Source organism: Vidua chalybeata, chromosome 9 (assembly GCF_026979565.1).
Source record: "Vidua chalybeata isolate OUT-0048 chromosome 9, bVidCha1 merged haplotype, whole genome shotgun sequence".
Taxonomy (NCBI): Eukaryota; Metazoa; Chordata; class Aves; order Passeriformes; family Viduidae; genus Vidua; species Vidua chalybeata.
The window spans coordinates 8,268,252-8,291,465 of NC_071538.1; the positions used below are offsets into that span (position 1 = coordinate 8,268,252).

The 23,214-nt window shown below is 38.8% G+C and overlaps 1 protein-coding gene across 10 annotated transcripts in view; it reads left to right on the forward strand.

Annotated features, from left to right (window-relative positions):
• Positions 1–353: 353 nt before the first annotated feature.
• Positions 354–23,214, forward strand: part of OMA1 (OMA1 zinc metallopeptidase) — a 45,517-nt gene continuing 22,656 nt past the window's right edge. For 3 of the 10 annotated variants that reach the window (XM_053950981.1, XM_053950980.1, XM_053950982.1), the window contains exons 1-9: positions 355–556; positions 956–1,092; positions 1,308–1,839; positions 2,217–2,445; positions 2,910–3,083; positions 3,170–3,277; positions 4,445–4,573; positions 7,964–8,038; positions 9,671–9,820. In XM_053950981.1, the coding sequence (XP_053806956.1) occupies positions 1,328–1,839; positions 2,217–2,445; positions 2,910–3,083; positions 3,170–3,277; positions 4,445–4,573; positions 7,964–8,038; positions 9,671–9,820 (1,377 nt within the window). In that variant the 5' untranslated portion in view covers positions 355–556; positions 956–1,092; positions 1,308–1,327. Of the gene's footprint in view, positions 557–955; positions 1,093–1,307; positions 1,840–2,216; positions 2,446–2,909; positions 3,084–3,169; positions 3,278–4,444; positions 4,574–7,963; positions 8,039–9,670; positions 9,821–9,964; positions 10,236–10,867; positions 10,942–15,978; positions 17,389–20,362; positions 20,854–21,250; positions 21,330–23,214 lie in introns of those variants that run through there. The other 7 variants (XM_053950975.1, XR_008432427.1, XM_053950979.1 and 4 more) reach the window with 7 other exon arrangements.

Genomic DNA, 23,214 nt, shown 5'->3' on the forward strand with positions numbered 1-23,214 from the left:
CTTTTCCCACCATTACTTATAGGCAGGAATTCAGAGTTAGTAATTTTCCAAGCACAGCCCTTCTATTATGATTGATTACTAATTTACATACACATTACTCTGACGAGTTAGCAATGTATACACAGATATACATCAACACCTCGATTTGCTACATCCTTAAACCTTCTCAGTTCCTGGATGTCCTTGACTGGGGGAAGCTGACTTAGGCTTGAAAGCATACAAAGATCTTACATCAAAGAACACCCTGATTTAAAATAACCCTGACGTATTCCACATTTTGCAGCCAGGTGACACGGAAACAGCGCGGGCAAAGCCAGAGTTACGGCACTCAGGAGAATGGGCTCTGCGCCTGAAGAGGGACGCCCCTGCTCCCCGCGCCGCCACAAAATGGCGGGCGGCGCCTGAGGGGAGCGGCGGGAGCGGCGGCGGCCCCGCCAGAGGGAAGGGACGCGGGACCCCGGCGGCCGCTGCGCCCGTCCCTCCTCCCGCTCTCCACCCGGCTCCGTATCGACACCGGCTCCGCGGTCCGGCCCCTCCGCCGCCGCCTCCTGCGGTGGTGAGTAGGGGAGCCCGGTGGAGGAGGTCGTTCCCGGCCCCTGGGACGCGCAGCTGGGAGGCGGCCGGAGCTGTCCCCCGCCTCCCCGCCCGCCATTACCAGGGCGGGCGCCTCAGAGTGACTCGTCTGCCTCATTCCCGGCTCCTCGCAGCAGCCCATGTCAGGATAATCGCGGTTACACCCGAGGGTGGCGGGGCTGGGGGAGAAGCAGAGGCCGCGATTGGAGCCAGAGAGGGGCCCCTCAGGCAGTAGGGCCTGGGTCTGTTCCGTGCCAAGGCATTTCCACGTCCGTGAGCTAGAGGCTCCCGGCTGGGGGAGACTTGTTTTGGCAGTGTTTTGTTTCTAGGCCAGTAAAGTACGAGCAGTGTGCTCACAGATCCTGGTTTTCCTCATGTATAGGAATGACACTGGGGGCAGGAGCCCCGCACGGAAAGGTGATGACCCACAAGGGACATCTGCGGTCACTCTGATCTGGTGGTAATAAAAGTGAAAGGAGAAAAAGAAATCACGCCTTGTTTTATTTTCAGTGATGCAAGGTACGGATATCTTTCACAGTGGGAAGCAGATGGATGTCTTACAACTGTAACCGGATGTAGTTGTGACTGTGACCTTTTTTTGTGCAATGCACATGTTGTCAAACTAATACATAGTATCCGTTCAGGGGAAAATGAAATAACGAAGCAGAGTTTCTTTTTTGGGTGGGCTTCTTAATACCAGTCTGCTATTTTTTTTTTTTTCCTTTTTTTTTCAGGGTAACCAACCAAAGAAGTTATGAATATCATCTGTGGTCTAAAGCTGTCGGGTAGAAACTGTATTTTGTCTCATTTGGCTTCTTTGTGCAAGCAGGGGAAGTGCAGTAATCTCTCTCGGTCTTACACAGGATGGTGCCAAAGTCAGGGTGACAGAAGTAGATGCCAAAGGTTGAATTTGAGTGGAAATACTATAAACTGTTTTTTGACTGGAAATCCTGACTCCTATAGAAACTTGGTTGGTAAAGGACTGAGATGTCTTTTGGATGCCCCACATACAAGTGGGCAGGAAGTGTACAGGAATGCAAACCATAGTTTGGGAAGGTTTTTCTCCCAGTCTTCGCAGTCACTGGGGGAGAAGATCCCATCCCTCCTGATCAGTTCTGTAGGGCAACCCCCACGTCACTTTCCTGCTTGGAACATTCAGATCAACAGGTCTTTTCACGCATCACCAGCACTTCAGGCTGCACCAGTTCCTCTTTTCTGGATTATTGTGAAGCCAGCTCAGAAATTATTTGCCATCATTCTTGGCAGGTAAAATACTGTGTTACTTTCTTCCCAGCACAAGACCCATCGTGCAAAGTGTGAGTGTGGGGAGGGATGGCAGGTATGTTTGTAGTGTTGTTTGACTGACAGTTTGCTCAGCAAGAGGTGTTTTTTTTCCATTATCAGAGGTGTTCGATGTATTTTTTTGCTCTTTTCCTTCTAATTTACATGTTGTAGAGGGAGATGAGCCAAGACACTCAGGGACATTCCTTCTTCTGTGGGAGGGAAGAAAGGCAGTGGAGTGGAAGCCAGTTAAAGTATAACCCCCCCCATAAGCTCCTACATGACATGAGGCTGTAATAGAGAATACAGTAACAAATTCCTTTTCAAATATGCCCTAAGTTAACACTGTTTGTATCTTACAGGAGCATAAGAAAGTGGTGGAAGGCACTTCCTCCTAATAAACGCGAACTCTTCAAAGAAAGTGCAAGAAAAAACAAATGGAAGATCCTGCTGGGTCTCAGCAGCTTGGGAGTTGTATTTGTCATGTTTTATTTTACCCACTTGGAGGAGACACCCATCACTGGGCGTGCTCGACTGTTGGTGTTTGGCAAAGAGCATTTTAGGGAGCTGTCACAGATGGAGTATGATATGGTAAGATTCTAGACAAGAAATTGAAAGTACTCAAAAATTGTTGCTGTTTTAGTGATGAGATAGTCCTGTTAATGAAATGGGCAAACAAACCGAGTAGTGTCCTTGATGAGTTTTGAACTTCATGCTCAGAACCCTGCAGGGTCCCCTGTTACCTCCTGATCTTGTCCCCATCGTTTTTTAGAATTCCCTTTCCAGGAGAAGCACATAATGGCTACAAAGCATATAACATGCATGTAGCAAACATTCTTAACTATTTCTTGTCCATTGAACTAGTCCCTGTAATTTTGAGTTCTGTGATTTCCTGTTGTAAAGTGAAACTTGATAAGCCATATCCAAATGTATCCATATTCCCGTCTGTCAGAGACACGAGATAAGAACAGAACAAGTACAGGATATTTTCAAATTACATGTTTTGTATACATTTTGTCCACCTTAAAAATTAGGACCAATGAATTTTTTTTCAGTGGATGGAGCAGTTCAAAAATCAGATGTTACCTGAGACAGATGCACGCTACCAGGTTGTGGAGAGAGTTGTTGGGCATTTGTCTGAAAGCAACAAGGACGTCCCCCAAGTCTCAGCTCTCAAGTGGGTTATCCACGTGGTGGATGAACCAGGTGTAAATGCTTTTGTGCTTCCAGTAAGTCGTACACCACACACACACAAAAGATATCGAAATAGCGCTTGATATGTCTCCCACTTAATTTTTGTTCTCTTTGTTTACAGAATGGTCAAGTGTTTGTTTTTACTGGGTTACTGGATGCAGTTTCTGATATTCATCAGCTGTCATTTATTTTAGGACATGAAATAGCTCATGCTGTGCTGGAACATGCAGTAAGTCTTTAAAGAAAGCTGTCTAATGTTCTTAAATTATTAATTCTAATTACTCTAGTTATGATTTTTCCTATCATTACCAAGCAAGTTTTCAGTGTGACTCTATCTAATTAATGCAAAATTGAGTTTGAAATGAGTAGCCTGCTACAGTAGATCCTCATTATTTGTGTGGCACTTAATAACTGTCAGAAGACCTGTTAACACAAAGGTTGCCAGGGCTTTATTCACAGTTGTACAGGTAAATTATGACTCACTTTCAAGAGTCATTTAGAGCTTGGTCTGCAGATCCCTCTCTTATAGCACAGACATAAAGAACTGGAGGTACTCAGCAGCTCTGTTACTCCTATAACTGTTAATACCTGCAGAAGTGCATCTCAAAATACTTGATGCTGTTATTATTGGAGCACACAGTTTTAAAATGTCAAATTCTAGAATACCCAGAGCTTGGTTCTTGTATGATTTTGGGTGAGCAACAGTTCACATCATGGTTTCTTGGGCTCGGTTCAGCCAAACAACCCTTTAAACTCCTAAAAAAATATTTCTGACAATAAAGAACTTATCTTGTTTGTATGGAATCAGTGTCTCCCAGCTGGCACAGAGAGAAGTATTGCATGATCCTGTTTGTAAATGCTCTGATCAATGTCAAATAGAGCTCTGGAAAACAGAATAATCTCTTGGATTCTAAATTTAAAGGAAAGCAGCAGAAAATAAAAGATAAATACATTCTGTGTACTGTCCCCTTATGCCATTAGTGATCCTGTTTCAGTGATGTGTTATCTCTTTTCAAATTAATGTAAAGAACAGTCTTTGAGTTATTTTTATAGACTTTTTATTCACACTGAGGTGTTTCCTGGCCTTTTTACTGAAGAACTTTTTCTGCTTGTTGCCTCCATCCTACCTCAACCTTTGAATCTCTCAGAGTCTGAGAGACAGAATGTATTTGTTCCAGCTGTATGCAGCTTACGTGAATTCTGGCCTGAAAGTACCTTGTATCCAACTGGATTTTTTGTTTGTTTGTTTTGATACAAGCAGGGAATGTTGTGCTTGCCCCTCTTCCTGTGGCTCCACAGGAAAAAAAAAAATCAGTGACTTTTAAAGTGTTTCCAAATTCTGTTTTATGTTCTAAAGAAATGTCAGACAGTAAGGAATGAAAATTTCTGTTTGCAGGCAGAGAAAGCCAGCCTGGTTCATTTCTTGGATTTTCTCTCACTCATCTTTCTCACTATGATTTGGGCCATCTGTCCTCGTGATAGTTTGGCAGTTGTTGGCCAGTGGATTCAGAGCAAGTTGCAGGAGGTAAGACTGATGTTTTCTACTGTCCTTCCTGATTTCCTTGAAAAGATAATGTTAATTTTTTGCTACACTAAATAATAAGTTTGGGGAGAAAGGCAAGAGGAGAAATGTAACAAAAATTAATATTTGAGTGTTATGTAATATGTTTTTATAAATTGGATTCTGCTTTAGTTGATGCTGATTTTCATTTGTCATGTTGAAGAACTTTAGGTTTCCCTAAATGACTGGATTTAGTTGCACAGGCTGCAGGAACCTGCTTGCCAGTTAAGACAGATGATTGTCTTTTAGAAAGGTAACTTGCCCTTTAAAGTTGTATGTAGTAAAATGGCATGTTTTTATTTTAAGTAGTTGTTAAATTCATCCTAAATCAAGTAAAATATATGGAATTCTTTAAATATATTGTTGGTGGTAAGAATGGTTTCCAAGATTAAAAAATTGAGAATCTAAACACCCTTTATATAAACCATGCTATAGTACAAGTTACTAAAATAATCTTTTCAGCCAGCAAATATTTCAGCAAAGTAAAATTCAGAGGCTTTCTGGTGCCAGTTTTCTTCAGCAGTTTAATTTACTCCTTGGACAATTACTGATCCATTTATTTTTTTTAAAAAGTATATTTTTAAATAGAAATTTGCTTAGATCATAAAACTGGAATCTGAATTGAAGTGAAAGATCTCTTTGGTTTCTTTGACTTGATGCTTTTCCTCAGTTCCTCAAAAACATGAAGTTAAACATAACCAATCTGTTTTGGTAGTTCTTATGCTAATGGGTAGATGTGTGGATTCTGAACATAAATTATCTCTTAAGAGCTTGGATATTTGCACAAGTAGCTAAGAAACCAATACATTGATGAATTCTAGCCAGCATTTTGAAGAGCTGAATTTGGCAAAAACAAAGTGTGAATGAATCTTGAGACTACTCATAATTTAGACAGCAAAATTCAACTCCCTGTCAGCATCTCTTCTCCTCTCCACAGAGAATGGGTACTTTGGCATCATGGGTTGGAGTTGTACTTTAGGTTGGAAAGGAAATCTGGGTTTAAGCTCCAAGTCCTGTGCAAAGGAAACATCATCTATGGGATACTGTCCTGGTTTAAAAGGCTGATCAAGCTCCAATAATGTTGAAGTGATAAATACTTGCAAAGCTTTCATCCCATAGACAAAAGAAGCTGAATAGGAAACTTAGTTTTTATAGTCACCCAGGAGTGCAGTGTGTGTTTCTCTCATTCAGTATTTGCCTGCTGTGCTTACATGAAAGTGAATTTTTCTGCACATTTTCTCAGGATGTTTCTCTTCCTCTTCTTCCATAATGGTATTTTGCTTTTCAAAGCTTTAGCATCCCATTCTGTGAAAGGGTTATTTAAGCCATGCTGTGGTACTTGCTTCTGTTTCAATATTTGTTTTTCTCTTAAGTCCTTAGAGGCTTGACTTTTTGACCTGGTGACTACTGTGTATTTTTTATTATTGACTCTAAGTGTTTTCCAGTGATTCTTTGTAGGGCTTCGGGCATGTGAGCTCCAGTTCTGCCTTTCCCCCAAAGATAATGGATTTTCTTTCCTTAATAAATTGTTAACTTTTCTTATTACATTTATTTGGGGTTTTTCCTTAAGCATGTATTTCTGGACTGGAGCATATTGGCTTTGTTATAGAGCAGCAGTTATTTCTTATGGGAACTAAAGCCTAGGAATTATTCTTGGAATTAACACCAAGCATGGCTCTGAGTTTTACTCGTGCCCCACACACCAGTAGGTACAGATACAGTACTTCATATTTCTTTCTTGTCCACCTCATGCCATAGGATTTGTATTTCATGTGAAAACTGGTGATTTTGGGCATTCAGCATCCTTGGAACTCCCTTTTCTTCAACATACACAGGTAGCTCTGATAATCAAACTGAAAAATCAAATTAATCTTTTTTTGTGTCCAATTTCTGACAAGGATTTTAGATCAGAGTTTGAAGTTCTAATTTTTCACTGTAGCACATTCACAAAAGATTTTTTAAACAATTCCATTTTTCTGTAGCTGATGAATACCACTGTATGCTAGATACCTCAGGACTCTTTTGTAGGTTACAAATTTTATCTCTGTCTAAAAAATGTGTAATAATTAATCAAATAGTTTATATGGCTAACTAGGAAATGGTGCTTCAGGAATATCTGACAGACTAGCCAGGGGTTTCTTTGCTGTTTAGTGAATATATGTGCACCAACAGACCTGGAGGACTTTTCAGGGCAATAAAAACATGAATTCCACTTCAAGGAATTACTTTATCATCAGAGGATTTAAAAAATATTTTTATAATTGCAATGTTTATGGTCTGTGTGGAAACGAAGAATTTAGAAAGTGCCCTCATCTCTGCTGACTTCTAAACCAGCATGTTTGTCTTTTAAAGCTGGCTTTGGTTGGCTTCTATTTTTGACTTGGGAAAGTAGCAAAAAGTTACAGTTACCTTTATGTATTCAAGGGACTGGAGCACTTCCTTGGTGCTCTTCATTTCAAACTGCTTTGTGGTTTGTTGGTTGGTTTTTGGTGTTTTTTCCCCTGAAACTTCTAAGGAGGACAAATTTCTATAGCCAGATAAAGAGCTGATAGAACCTTTTTGAGCTGATAGACCTTTCCCTCTTCTCTAACCTTGCACATTTGCCATTGCTCAGTCCACATTTCCTAATGGATGACTAAACCAGGATGTTGTGACAGGTTCCTTATCTCTGCAGGAGCAGGCTGTTTAAACAAGTCCTGATTTGCATTTACTATAACATGAGAGACTGCCCAAATCTACACGAATTACATTTGAGAAAACCACCACTGCCTCTTAGGGTGTGGTAATGCTCTAGAAAAATGGGAGAGAAGTTTGGTCAGCTTTATGTCTTCTAGTTTGATTTCTCAAGGGCAATTTGCAGATTGTGTTAGGGATAGTCATGGCAAAGGAGTGATTTCTGCATGCAAATATTTATAGCTACATTCCTTATTGTGGGCAGTTTGCCATATGAAATAGATGATACCATGCTTAAAAGCATCATAAAAGTTTAGGGAACCACTGGGATTTTTTATATACAGCTGCTGCAAGAAAATCTTGATGTCAATGGAAGAGTGAAATGAAAATATTCTGGTGAAAAGTTGGTATTTAGCTTTCAGTTTCTGCAAAATGAGATTGGCTGCTGATAGTGCCCATGAAAATATAACTAATTTGAATTAATTTCAACTGAATACAGGATCAATGAGTTACACATAATGGAATTAGAGATTACATTAAGAAAATTAATACTGATCACATGCAATGTGAGCATGATAGATAAACCCCACTTCTTATGAGAAGGTTAAAAGACAGCTATGAGGCTCCATCTTTGTACACATTCCAGACCCAGGAACAGAGGTTTGATGTGTTTCATTGCAGTTCATGTTTGATAGACCCTACAGCAGAACCCTGGAGGCTGAAGCTGATAAAGTGGGACTTCAGTTTGCTGCAAAGGTAACTACAACTGATTGGTTTTATTAGCAATAAAAAAGAAATTAGCAAAAAAAAAAAGTACCAGACATCTTTCAGTTTCTGTTATAATCAGAGGGAGTTTCCTTCTTCACATGGAGGTAAACTGTAAGTTTTTGAAGATACGTAGTTTTATGAAGTGGTGGGAAATAAAATACTTTTTAGGGAAAGACAAAGTCATTGTGGCTAATTGTGTGTAATACACTGAAGTGTGTAAAGCTGTGCATTACCTGCACAGTCTCCTTTCTGTGTAGTTTGTTGCTATTGGAAGAAAACTCCATGTATTTGTAAAGAGGAGAACTCTAAATAGGGATCTTCCATAAGTAGGATTTAATTATATGTGAAGATTTAAAGATTTAAGTAAAATACAGCCATAACAACAAAACAGCTTTGCTAAAGTAATGCAAAAATTTGGTCAGAAGCTACGCAGCATTTTTTCATAGTTTATTTTTCAATTACTTTTTTTTTTCCTGCTGGGGAATTTAAGTCTATATTAAAGGAACTGAACCAACTCTTTGATTTCTGGCCAAGTGCCATAGACTTATGTGTGAGATACTAGTGAGAGCAGCACCATCTAGTGTTAATATTTCATTAGCCAAATTTCCTTTTAATACTTACTAATGTTTCTTTAAGGAAGGGTTTTTAAAATTAACTTTGATTGTGAGATTAAAACTGCATTTGTAATTTGTAGTTGTCAAGAATAATACAATCCATTAAAGAATGTAATTGCTGTGTTTGTGCTCACTGCTTTCTAATACTGAAAAAGTATGGCCATATCAAAAAAGAAATAAGTGAAGTGACATATGAGCATTTCTCTGCTTGTGCAGATAACCTTTTTATAATAATAATTTAAATAAATAAATTCAAAGGATAAAGCACCACATCTATTCCTGGGTGAGGGAATGGAAAGAAGTAATTTTCTTATCTTCTGACTACTTGTCCCTCTTTTTTTCTTAGCAAATAAAGGTCAGTGTAAGAAATCTTCTTTATTTTTCTTCTATACTTAAATGTAAAAACAGAGAAGTCTGTGGTGATACACAAAAGCAATTCTAAAAGTTACTGTTCTATGACTTTCTATAGTTAAACATATGCTTCTTGAAGAGAGTCAGGAATTCTACAGAATTACTGTTTTATTGTGTCATGGACTCCACAGATCACCCATGAAAGGCCGTGTAATCAATTACAGAAAGCATTTCCAGTTACTGTTTAGGTATATTTATGTATGAACTATTATCACCTTGTATTTTTGACTCTCAGCTTCTTCCTGTAACTTTGCCTAAAACTGTGGAGATGATTAATTTATCCTAGTAAATATAACTTGAATTTGCAGCTGAGCTTTTTTTTAAAGAACAAGTATATGCCAGAAATTGTAAACCTTTCCTTCCTCGATTTTCTTAATTCAGGTGTAATTTTTTTAAGGCATAGGTGTTAAAAGGAATGCATGAGTTTTTTCTCACTTTTAGATATTTTGGAACAGCTTTTTACTGTCAGATATAAGGACCATCTAAACAGTCTTTAGAAACTTAAAATTTAAGACGTCTTTTGTAATTCAGTATCAGACTGTGCATTTATTACTTTAAGCATCCAGTGGTGTTTCCATTTCCCTTCTGTTCTCAGGCTTGTGTGGATGTCAGAGCCAGCAGCGTCTTTTGGCAGCAGATGGAATTGGCAGAAACCATCCAGGGGCAGCCCAAGCTGCCGGAGTGGCTCTCCACACACCCTTCCCATGAAAACAGAGCTGAGCACTTGGACCGCCTCATCCCAGAGGTGAGCAGGGCTCAGGGAAATGGCTTTTCCTCTTAGGAAACTTGCCAGAAGTAGTTTGGTATTAATTGATTAATTAGCTGCTTTGGTATTGATTCACAATTTACTCTCATAGCACCATGCTTACCTTTCTCTTTATCCTTACAGAAATTCTCCATTGCAAAGCTTTCAACCTTAAAGGTTTTATTAAATGAGGAAAAAGTAAGATAGCAGAGATAAACTGTAATCATATTCCAAGTGGTTTGGGTTTTTTTTTCTGATCAAAGTGTAATTTTTTTTCTTTGAATGGCCTTTTGATATAGATGTGACAGTGCCACAGGTCTCATCCACTCTTTCTATTTTTTTGCCATTTTGGAAAGGCAGTTTTTAAGTTGGAGCCCTAAATTTTCTTGACTTCTCTTGCTTTTGTAGCAAATGAAAAAATAAAATAGAGTGTTAAAGCACTCCACTGCGACACTCTTTTTCAGCAAGCTGAACTGTGTTTGGAAATGTTCTTTTTTATCACCAACTATTCTTTTTTTTTTTTTTTTTAACTCTCTGTCACTTTAAGTCTTTTGTCAGTTCCAAACTGTAAAGACACTTGAAGATTTATTGGCAGAGGGAGCACTAAAATATTGAGGTGTTTGCTGACTTCAAAGGAGAAAAAAAAGAGTTTCATGAATCCTTTGATGAGAATGAATACAGTAAATATTCCAAATGGTGGCATAAATCAAAGTCAGCATTAGGGATAGGAGGCTGGAGAGTGGCTAGACTGGATATTTCAAATTAATATACACAAAGTTTGTACTTTGCAAAAGCAGGCTGGGAAAATGTTTTTGATGGATTTTCGAACACATTTGAGCAGCTGAATAGAAAATGATTTTTGTTGTGGAGCCTCAGTTTTAGCTAGATTGAACATAAAGGGTTCAGAATCGTTTATTTTCATAGAGTTGTTGACTGGCTTATAAAGAGGTAATGAAATAAATTACTTCTTATGTTCTACCCCAGGCCTGAGCAAATAAATAACTGAGCAACTGTGTAGAACTGTTATTTCTGTCTCATCTCTCATAGTTTAGCAGGTGGAGCAGCCCTCATCTTTTTACAGCTCCTCTCAACTTCCAAGAGCAGTGAAGGCTGGGAAGATCTTCCAGAAGATAATTGAGGGGAGATGTTTTTGTTTGCCTTTTACATTAAATGTTCTTTGGAGTAGGATGAGAAAACAGGGGGTGAAGGCTTCCTGTTTTTAGCAAGTTCACAAGATAAGTGAGGTTGGCACTACAAAACTGGAATAAAGATGAAAGAAAATGGGTAGAGGAGGCTTCTTGTCTGAAACATTGACTCCCCTTCTTGTGGGAGCTGCTGCCTTCAGGCTGGATTTCAGGCATGGAAAGGGAATCTCATGATATTGTTGCTCAATATCAGCTCCTTTTTGTTTCATTGTTCACATTCTTTGAGCTTTTTAGAACAGAATGTTGACCATATTTTTATTAATACCATTAAGTTTTTATTAATACCATTATTTTATTAATACCATTTTTTATTAATACCATTATTTTTTATTAATTGCCATTAGATACTCAGAGCCCAGGAGAGAAGCCAGGTTATCAGAAAAGACCTTTTTATCTTTAGTACCTCTCTGTGAAGAAACTGGTACTTCTTAAGACTCAGTGGCAGATCCATCATGACTATTATTGGGTGTCATGTGCTGCTGGTTTTGGAGCTGAAATGGTTTTCAGGACAATACATCTCTTATTAGACCAGCTGCTATAGCTGGAACAAATAGGGACAAGATTTTGGACTTCTCTAATCTTTCTCTACCGACTTCTAAGCAGGTTCACAATAAGATGCAATCATATAAAGTGAGAATTTTTCTTCAGGTAATGAAATGTCACATCTCAATGAGGTGACTGAACAGTCTCAGGAAGTGTAAATTAAAGGGGAACTATCACAGGGATCCCTTTCAAGTCATTAAAAGACTGAGAGCAAATCAAATGAGGGTTAAAGATGTTACATCTGGTTTTCTGAGCAAGTTGGAAGCTACAGCCGTGCTGAGGAATCAGTAAACAAGAGAGCTATAAGCATTTAAAAAGTAGTGCTGTCCTGGAAATGAAATAAAACAAATAAAAAAGTTTTGCTGTGTTTTAAAAGTAATTCCCCTCAGAAAGGGAGGTGTTAGGATAGTAAACGAAGAAAATAGAGTATACTCCTAAATAGGAAACAGAAATCTCTTGGAATTCCTGCTTGGAGGCTGGAGAGATTGTTTTATTTTCAGAAAATGAAATCTTGAAATGATTCTGTATAAGGGTGAGGATGATCATTGTTCTGGAGACAGAGAGACTGTGGGAGTGTAGTGCTAGAGAGAAGCTACAGGATGTTCTAGTTCATCTCAGTAGTTTATTTTTGTGTTCTCTGACTTGGGGCAGTGTCTGTTTCCAAGTGTGCTGTTGAAATGCATCACTGTACATCAGTGGCAGCCTCAGCTAAACTGAATAAAGCAGAAGGTTATCTCCTGAGCCTTGCCTGTGGTACAAAAGTTCATCTTGATGTGACATTTGCTTTTTTAGCATCATGTTGTTGGCTCAGATTCCGTTTTTGATTCACTGTAAGTCCAGTTTCCACTTTCTTGTGGAAATGCCACGGTGAGATCATTTGGAGATAAATTATAAGTTGGGATATATCAATTGCACTGCTTGTCTTGTTTGCTAGATAGTCAACTTGTCAAAAAAAGTTAATTCATTTACTTTTGGAAGCACATGTTTTTGTCAAATCCACATTGGCTACTTATTATTTTTTATTAATTTTTGTGCAGTTAATACTTTTTCCTCTGCTGCCTTTTGATACAGGAGATACATTTATTTTCCTTCCTTTTCAAAAGTGGGTTGGTATATTTGCCCTTTGCTTACGATGTGAACATTACTTCAGATAATTCTAGTACTAGAATATGTTAATTAATCCCTATCAAGGTGGAAACAAGAATAAAAACCACATTTCTATCTGCATTTCTATCCTCCTTATAAAGTTATTAAATATTTTGTCACAATTTTTCTTTCCTATGCCAACATCAGTGGAAGGTTGGAAGTATTAACATTATATATAAGCTGCTTTTCTTTTCTATCCAGTAAAGTCTATCAATTCCTTTAATCATCTTTTTACTGCTACTTCATTAAGACTGTAAGGGCTTGAGACCAGCAGGTAGTCTGGTGTCTGTGACAGTGTGAAGGATTAATATTGGGAACTAAAAATTACATATTTCTCTATTTCTCTCTGCTGGTAGTTTTACATGAAGGTGATAGGATGAGGGAGACCTTTCTTCTGCCTTCCCTGCTCCCAAACATTGCAGGAGGTGACTGTGATTGTATTCATAAGAAAAACAGCTTCACCTTTGTGACTTACAAGCAAGAGTTTGGATGGTTTATTTGGGATCTCATGAACCAGTAAGCAGGCAGGTGGCTGCCCTCGCTGGAATGTGTAGTTCCAGCTGTCCTGAGCAGAGAGGTGACAAGTTAACTTGGCTTTCCTTTCCATATCTGGAGTTTTTCAGTGGCATGTGAGGTGATGATGTTGAATCGCTGCCTTCTACCCCCTTGCACAGCTTTATGTCTAGCAAGAACTCAGATATCCACAGGGTAAAAATGTTCACCTGAAGTACTGGTTTTTATCTTTGCTGTTGGGACTTCAATGAAACCATGGAAATAGGTCAGGCACTGTATAGCCAGGAAAACGCAGAGATACAAATTTGCTAATTTAGTTTAAAAGAGGATTATGTTGCCTTTTCCAGGATACAACCTAAATCTCTGTATTCCCATTTGCCTTGAATAACACTGCTTGACATTAATGCAGTCTTGTAGCAGCTTATGTTCTAGAAGACAACAACAGAAAACACTTGGTTTATCATAAATGCCAGCTTAGAAATGTATTGGTCACTGAAGCAGAAGAGTGTTCAGCAGTACAGTTACATTTGGTGACTACATGGACGATCATGCTGTAGAAAAACAAGCTCTGAAAGCTTTAGTTATATTTTTAAGAACTTAGACAGGAACAATATTTGCATGCCTAATCCAGACTTGTGTCTCCAGTAATTTCAATTTTACATTTCAGCAAGAAACAACTGGAGTAACTCTTGCTACATTTTTCAAATGTGTCTTTTTCCAAAACCATTTGTTAATTTTGAATTCTGTTTGTTTCTAGCCATTTACAGCAAACTCTTATCAGTTCACTGTAGTAAAGTTAGAGGAGAAATATGTTTTGGAACCTCCTTACACAAAAAAATGAGTTAAGCTCTGCTCTTCTATTTCAAAATCTGCTGCAGGAAGATGTTTCCAGTGCCTCCTGTGGAAGAATATCAAAGTGTTTCAAAATGATGGGTAAAGGCTTATGCAGAGCTGTACTGGAATATTTGATTTGATATTTCAGACAAAGCTAGTGGATATAAAGCAGATTTAAAATTTCTGTTCTTTCTACAATGCAATACTAGGACTGCTGTGAAAACTGTGTTATTTTCTTCCTCCTCATGAATCCATCTATAACAAATTAATCAGCATGTGTTTTCTGCTGACAGCCCCAAATACTGGCCTGTACTACAAATACTGCACCTGGCTACAACTCAGGACAGCTCTGGCCATTGCTTTTCAGGAATCCATGATTGTGAAGTGGAATAAAATGCACTTTTGAACTGGTTTTTCTATGAAAGGATAAAAACCAGAACTGGATGTAAATCTGGCCATGGTTTATGCTGTTAATTGAGGCCAGGACAATATTGAACAAATGTGACAATCCCACAGTGACCGTTGATTAATGGTAACCATCAGACTTGTTTTGGTCTTGGTGTTTCATTTGGCAGATCTCGAAAAGTAGTTCTCAGTGGTGATGTAGAACCCTCTAGAGTTCTACATGTAATATTTTGCTATATGATACATAGGGTCTACTTTTCTTAATTGGTTGAAATGAGTTATAGGAGGTTCCATGGATCCCAGTAGTTCTGTGTACAGCTGCTTAAAAAGCACTGCATGAGTTGTGTGCCAAACACAGGAGCTGCCAGTTTGTGTGGTCTGATTAAGGTAAGTTCAGCTTTGTGGCAGTGAACACAACTTAAGCATCCTTTAAAACACTTAACTTTGAACAGGTTAGTATCAGTATCTCCACAGAGCCTTTGAGGTGTGAGATTCACCCACTGCCATTCCTTTCTCAGATTGCCAGGCAGACAGGATGGTCTGGGGGAATGTGCTTGTGCTAATGAATTTTGGTTCTCTGGGAGATTCTCTGGCTCCTTTGTGCCCCTACTTTCTTACTTGTAAAATGCAAGCAATGACACTTACTCAGTGAGCAGGACTAACTTAAAGTTTGGTCTCTTACTGCTGATCTTTTTACCCATAGAAATTGTTACATTCTAGAGAAAATTATTTTCTTGTGACATTATTTTCTCATAATACTTGGAAACTTGGAATACTCCAAATGCTTCTTGGAGATGAGATCACTTGTGTAACAGGAGTTTAACTATACTGATGAATCTGGATCTCTGTGCCAAACAGTTAAAAGTCCATTATGTTATTGGAGATTTTCTCTCCTTTCTTGAGTCAGATGTCTGTGTATTGTTACTTCAATAATAGAACATGTCTGAGGAAGTAAATTATTCAGAGCCCTTTCTTTTTTCTTGATGCAGTAATTTTCATTTACATTTGAATGTAAATATAAATATATGAGTGCAGTGTGGGCTGTGGGCTGGATACACCCCCACTTAATTAAGTGGATTCCCTGCTGGGATTTTTCTTCTTTCTGAGGCATTTTATAATATGGATTGATTCAACATTTTTCTTCAAAGTACCCTGAAAGGGCTACAAAAAGTTTAGTTTATATGTGAATGTAAATTAAAGGTACTGATCTGCACAAGTATCACAGAAAACACTGGAGAACTGCCTATCTAATTATGTTGTACCTTTTAGAGTATCCATCCTTGGAGACCGTGGTGTGAGAATATAATTTCACTCTTCATTTTTCTCATTGTTTTACCATATTGCTCCATTTTGTCACAGGAATTCTTGGTTTCTGTTGAGAAGTTGTTCAGTAAGAATTTAGGCTCATTACTCTAACCAATGTGCAAATGCAAACCTGACTGGAAGGCCAAAGTCACTGACTGAAACCTTTCTTGTTTTTCCTATTTGGTTTGTTTTCCTATGTGTTCACAGGCTCTTAAAATAAGAGAGAGCTGCAATTGCCCATCTCTTTCTGGACCAGATCCTCGCCTTATTTTCAAACTTAACATGCAACATCTCCTGGAATCATCTAAAGGTCGCGGACCCCCAAATTCTACCAAGCAAGATCCCTCAAAACCAAAGCTAGACTTTCCTCACACTCAAAAAGTGGAAGATATGCCAGTGACTTTTGCAGTTAAACCCACGAACTGATGACTTTAATTTTCACTTTTTATGGAACTGGTGGTCCCTGAAGGTCTATCTTACAACACAAAATTGTCTTTGAACCATGAAGAAGATGTAGCCACTCAGATTCTCCATTTCTTTTATGTGATCTCTCACTCAAAGCAATAAGGAACCATGCCCACACAAGAAGAGCAGCGTGCTGGAGCAGAAAGTTCCTTATTCATTAAGAGTTACTAAAATAAATCACTTCTCAGGGGAAAGATAATCTCATACAATCCAGTCACACAGTGTAATTTTCAGCTTTATCAGGCTCACCTTGATCAGAGGACAGATGAGCCAGAAGCGTCCCTAAAGCAGAGGGAAAAGTACAATTTTCATCACTTAAGTTGTCTGGTTTATCTTGCCATAATTTGGGTTAGATCTACTCAGCTTCATTTGAGAAATAATGAGAAGAGCTTACTGCCTGCTCCACATACAGGGTGTTTAAAAATATTAAGCTGGGAAGGGATAATAGCTATGGGCTAGATACACCCTCACTTAATTAGGTGGATTTACTGCTGGGATTTTGCTTCTTTCTGAGGCATTTTAGAATGTGGATTGATTCAACATTTTTCTTCAAAGTAACCTGAAAGGGTTGCACCAAGTTCAGTTTAAAATATAGAGAGAAATAACTTTCAGGGGAGTCTTCCTTCTGGAAGAAGCACTGAAAGAATCGTGGTAACACCAAATGCTTTACAAAGATGCCTCTTGTCTTTTTTAAATGACCAGGGTGCCTCATCAGGGGGCAGGTTTGCTGCCCCAACATTTGATTTGGATATATCCATTTGGATAGAAATGATTGCTGATGTGTAGTGTATTACATAGGAGACAAATACAAGGTTTTTTGACTGCACAGCTTTTGCAGATGACTTTATCATGAAAGTGACTTCTCGTCAGGAAACTGGCATCTAAAGCTGAGCATCCCTCCCTCCCTCCCCTTGAAGCCACACTTTTTATACCCTGGAGACAAATATGGGCAATGTAGGTAAAGCTCTGCCTTTCAGGATGGGTGACCCACTGTACCCAGCATGTTAATCTCTGTTTGCACATGTTTGAATTGTCCTTGCTTCGCAGTTGATGGAAATACTGAAATGTTGATCTTGCAGGAAGATGTAGAAAGAGCTGGCAGTGAATGAAAATAAAAAAGGGAAATCCTGTTCCTTCATCTGTTAAGATGTATTTGCTGTTATGCTTTTTGTTACTCATTTGATCAAAACAAACATCTCTTTCATAAATGGTAATGTCTTACTTGAAGAAAACATCCAAAATATTTACAGGTTATCCTATTTTGAAACATTCTTTTTCTATATGAAGAAGGGTAGGCTTAATCATATTTCTTCAGTTACATCAGAATGCAAACTTTTAAGAAGGAAAAAATAACCTATTCAGTGCTGTCAGTGACTTTAGTTGGAAAAACAGATTGTGAAACAAGTAATGCTTTCAATGACTTCAGTCAATGAAGCTGGGTCCTTTGAGAAACACTAGCAAGTCCCTTGTCTCTGTTCAGAGGTAAGTTGATGTGTGTGTAATGCTGATGATTCTAGGTCTGATTATATAGGTCTAGATTGGCTGCATATTGCTTACAAGCTGTTTTTAAATATCTGCTCAATCCTGCTGGCAGGAGGCAGAAGGTCCAGCCTGACCATTATTCATCCATCCATTTTTATTCTTGGTGACAGGAGTTTTTGTAACAGATGCTCAGTGATGTGTTGCAGCATTTGGACATTGTCACCTGAAGGGAAACAGAAAAATACACCATTTAGATTTCCCTGTGGACCTCAAGAGTTTATCCTGCAGCACCAAAACCCCAATGCTGCTGCCTCTCTCTCCTCCAGTGTCACAGCTTGTTTTGTTATCCAGGGCTGCTGCTTGACATGCAACTTGATGCTTGTGTCTGGTAGGACTAAGGAGAACAAACAAGAGTTTTTATAGCATTCAGGATGAAGTATGAAACCACACAAATTTCATATTTCTGCTGTCTGTTTTAAGTGACTGAAGTACTGCAGTTGAAGGCAGGAGATAAAATTTTCAAGTTCACCAAGGGAGCTTTTTTAAAATTTGTAAGTAAATAGTCTTGTAACCGTGATCATGGTGATGTGAGAGAAAAGGTTTCAAGGGAGGGGTAATAGCTTATATTAGACTGACAAGGGGATTATGTATTTTTTCCAACTATACTCATCTAATAAAACACACCCCTCTTTTTCCAAACATATACACACAAATATAAAGTGCACACACAAGACACACAAGAGTTAGGCCTCAACACTAGAACACTGTGTATTTAAATACTGTTTCAATTGTTTCAAATGTATAGTTTTACATACAAGATGGGATGCTGAAAAATTCAGGTTTTAATTTACATTTTAATTCATCCCTAATACTTTTCTCAAGTGCTTTGGAAAGGGTTTCTCCTTTCTACTTTGCTTGTGTCCAACACAGAAAATGCCTTATGTTCATCTGCCTCTTGGAGGGCACTTTTTTCTTAAATTCTTGCTGAATACTCTATTGTGGATCTGCCTATATTGCTAAAGCATTTTCTTTTTTCTTTCTTGAACAGAAAAAATTGTTGCCTTCCATAGTAAACATTTCACTTTTAAATTCAAAGAACATACAATGATTTTGTGTGGGCATATATAATAATATACATAATATATCAATAGATAAATTGTAATATATTATTATGTTATTAATCATTAAAATAGAATTTCAAGCTATATCCCTTAAAAAAATGCTGTGATTGCAAGCTTCTGATTATCTGTAGAAACTTCCCATTGCAATTGTAACTCACTATGGCACAGGAAGAGCAGATCTAGAAGTTCTGTTGAAGGAATTCAGTGCTTGGAAAACACAGTATGTAAGAGGGAGAATAGTGGCTAAAGTGAAAAAAGCTAAGATAGCCCAGTAAAAATTCATCTGGATTTCCACCTCCTGTACTTTGTGCTGCGCTTCACAGCCTCCTGCTGGAAGAGTAAATACATGGTACAAATTTCACTCTTAATGCATCTACTGTAGTGAAAATATTGAGAGATTTTGTGAGCAGGGGAGGTGCATTGAAGGCAGTCCTGCAATAAAAATGGCTCTTTTTACCTTTGGTTTATCAAGTTTACTCTTTTGTTTTGGTTAGGTATGTTTTTTTTCAGTTTTTTTTTCTTTAAACTTGAAATACAGAAGTGCCAGGAAAGCAAAGCAAACAGCTGTTAGAATGCTCTTTGTTCTTCAGTTCTGTTTGTAGTCTCTAAAAGAGACCAATCCTGCAAGCTTGATGCTTTTTCCTCATATTATGTAGGCTGCCAGAGCTTTTTTTTTCCTGGTGTGATGTTTGTATCTCAATACCCTTGGTTGAAAAACTGCTTTCTCTGTAATAGTCATGTAAGCTATTTTACATCCATCCAGTTACTCTCTGGTGAAGATCTTTGTTTCTCCAGATCTTGGGAGCATTTGAAAGGGAAGCAAGATGATCCCAAAGTGTGGTGATGGTAGAGGTGACAGGATAACTTTTCTGTCAGCAGTACAGGGTTTTTTCATGAGGTTTCCTGTCCATATTGCAGAGTGTGGGCTAAACACTCACAGGAAGAACTGATGTTAAGAACTGGCATTTCTAAATCACCTGAAGTATCTCCTAAATACAGTTTTTCCATAATATCTGCATAGATGATCCTTCTAGCAGTTCTGTTGGAGATATTGGAGTCAGTAAGATGAAGATTTTAGCCAAGCTCCACAGAAACTCCAGAAAAAAATCTGGAGCAGGACCTTAGCTTAAAATGTTTGTGTCCTCATAGCAAATTGAAGTGATGGGCTTTGGATGATCTCTGCATTTTTAAGTTTGTCTCCTTTCAATGTTTGTCTGCAGAGTTTCGAGGTGCCTCTTTGTTCATACTCTGCTAGGTTACAGTTATTTGTTCTTAATGTGGTTATTTCTGAGCTACTTTCTCTTATGCATAAACTGGTTGTTGTTTGCTCACTGCCCATCATCACTAAGGAGCTGATGCCTACATATCTTGACATGCTGGTTATTTAATCTCAAATAAGTTTGGTCTCAAATTTGTGTTTCCACAACAAAACCAGGGATTGTTTTGTATATTTATTGTAAATAAAAATAAGATAAAGCCTTGTAGAAGTTTATGCCCCATGCCCCATCTCCACCTTTTCCTAGAGCTGCAGGTGTCTCTGCTGGAAAGAGCAAGGGCTGCTGAGAGAGAAATCAGGATAAGCAGAAGAGGCTCCTCACTGAGTCAAAGAAGAGATGGGGCTGGATGTTGTTCCTGTGATAACTTTATTGCTGGGGCTGACAATTGTTGGCAGGTCTGTAAAGAGAACTGACTGAGTGTCTCTGGTGTCGCTCGCTGCTGCCTACACACATTGCAGCCATGCAGGAAATGTGCTCTTTGATCTCCTGAAGCCCCAGGCTGTGTGCCAAACCCAGGCCTAGCAGAATATTCCTGGCTCCCTTGTTCTGCCTGTGCTGGTTCAAGCCTGCTGCTCTTGGTATGAGCTAGGGGCTCTAACCCTGATTTATGGACATATGCAGAGAATTGTTATCTCCAGCACATAAATTCATTATAACTATTAAACTAAGCTGAAATTGAACCTGTTGACCTGGAAGTGAATGGCTCCATAACATTTCATTAATCCTCTGAGATGTTTAATTCCTGCTAATTTGATATTTCAGATACTATCTTCTCTACAGATATAATGGCTTAATTAGTATACATTACATGATGTCTCTTCACAGTACAGCGTGTACAGTATTTATCCACTAGAAAAGTAATTCAGTAGAGCTCAATTATAATACATTGACTAGAGCATAAAAGTTGAAAAGAATATGTGCAGTAGTCATTATATTTTAAGCATAAACATTTTTCAAGCAGTCTTCTGTTTGTTAATATATATTGCCTTCTAAAAATGATGGTCCTAAACATTTTGTTACAGCTTATTAAAATATTGACTGAAAGCACTTTTTGGTCATACCACCATAGTCCATGTTATAGAAATCTATTTTCCTGCTTTTCCTGCTTTCAGCTTGCAAATCTTTTTACTGAAGTCTTGTTTCAGAGCAAGTCTGTGTGACAGTTCAGGACAGTGGTGCCAGCTGGGACAGCAGGGGACAAGCAAAGAGAAAGGTAATGGATCTTTGGAATGTGGTCATTTTGCTGCTTCCTTCCTGTGGAAAGTCAGTAGAGGCACAGATGTGAGGAAGCTCTTGAGTAGTACCTGAATTTAGATTCAACCCAGCCACTCCTCCTCCGACCACTCTCTGCAATCTAAGGCTTGAGTTTATTAAATTTATCCTTTTTTTTTTCCCTTCTAAAATGGATCTATATTGTATATTTGAGCTCTAGAGAATCGGAGCTCCGTACTCCTTGGGATAAATTGTCAGATTTATTCCATGCATATCTGGAATAAGTAACGGAGGAGTAAGTGCTGAGGGAATAACGCAGTGTGAGTTTTCAGTCACCAGGTGGCGGCTGGGCTGCCCGAGCCGGGCTCCGGCCGATGGATGCAACACCTGCGGCTTCAGCCCGGATTCAGTAAATTATCCTGCCGGTCTTCCCTCAGTGTTAACGGCAGTGACTCCTCCCTGGAGAGAACTCGAAACATCAGGAGGAGAAAACGAACGTATTAGGCTGGGTTGTTCTTGTTTTCTTCTCTAGATTTCTCTTCTTAGAGGATGAAGGATAATGGAGAGAATAAGAGGTCAGCCAGACTTACATGTTCAGGAGGGATGAAATGGGAGGACTCTGATTTTGTTCTCTGATTTCAAAGCTCGGTGTTCTCGCTTTCCACCCTCCCCCCTCCCCATTGCATGTGAGGTATTTCTTGAACTAAGAATCTGAAGGGCAGTAACTGATCTTGGTGTTTCAAGGAGTTGAACATGTATCTCTTAGATTTCAGAGACTGCCAGATATATGAAGAGCATCTTGAAATTCTGAGCCTGGAGAAGGTTTCTATGTTTTTTTTAAGCGCTTGAACAAAATGGCAGACGATCCTCAAAGTGCTCAAGACCTCAGACCCTGTCTGGTGGGGTTTTACCCTCTCCATTGCTGTATCCTTTAGCTTTATCACCTTCCCTTTGCTTTGATCATGCTGATGAGGCTACACTGCTCTGTTTCATCATCTTTTCATCCAAAAAGCTAGAAGGAAACAAAACCCTTGAGAAGCAACAGGGTCTAATTTCCACTGTCTAAATGAGGCCTCTATTCTGTTCAAATTGAGATCGCTGGCAAAAGTCCCAGTAGTTAGATCTGGATTTCTCCCTCCTTAAAACAATATTCTTCCTTTTGTGCTTTATCCTCTGCTTGTCAGAATCAGCTGATTATGAGCTCCTGCACAGATGACATTTTATCTGCAGTCAGCAGGAAGGAGGCATGAATTAGGGCTTAGAAGAAAATCTTCAATAATTAGCCACTGAGGAAGGAAAACATCCAAAAAAAAGTACACAGATGGAATTGACTTATTTCAATTTGACTGGGCTGGAAAGTTCAGCTATAATGATAGTGGTTAAATTAATTATGTTGATTTGGTGACAAGGAAACTAGCACGTCCCCAAATGATGTGTATTATTTTTGAACCCAGATGAGGTAGCTGCACACTGTTGGTGATGTGTGTCAGAGTCACGGATATCAGGCATTCCTCATGTGTGCTCCTTCAGGATGTGATTCATGATGGCACAATTTGGTCACACATAACCCTTAAGGCAGAGTTTGGATAAGTGCAAGGCTTTAAGTGCTTTCTCTGAAATCTTTATTATTGTGAGTAACTGTGATGGACACAGTTTTGGATGCTGTAGTGAGTTGTGATCTCTGTCATGAAAAGACACATTGTGCTGTAGCTGAAGTGTGTCTTGGAGCTATGCTGAGTGCTGCCCATCTTCAGCAGTGAATGGCAGGAATGGTTCTGCATCATCACTCCCACACCTGTTACAGCTCTGTTCTGCCTCAGCTGCAGCTTCAGGGACCAGAGGTGTTTGTAGGCATAGCAAACATCACGCACATCACATATGTCCCT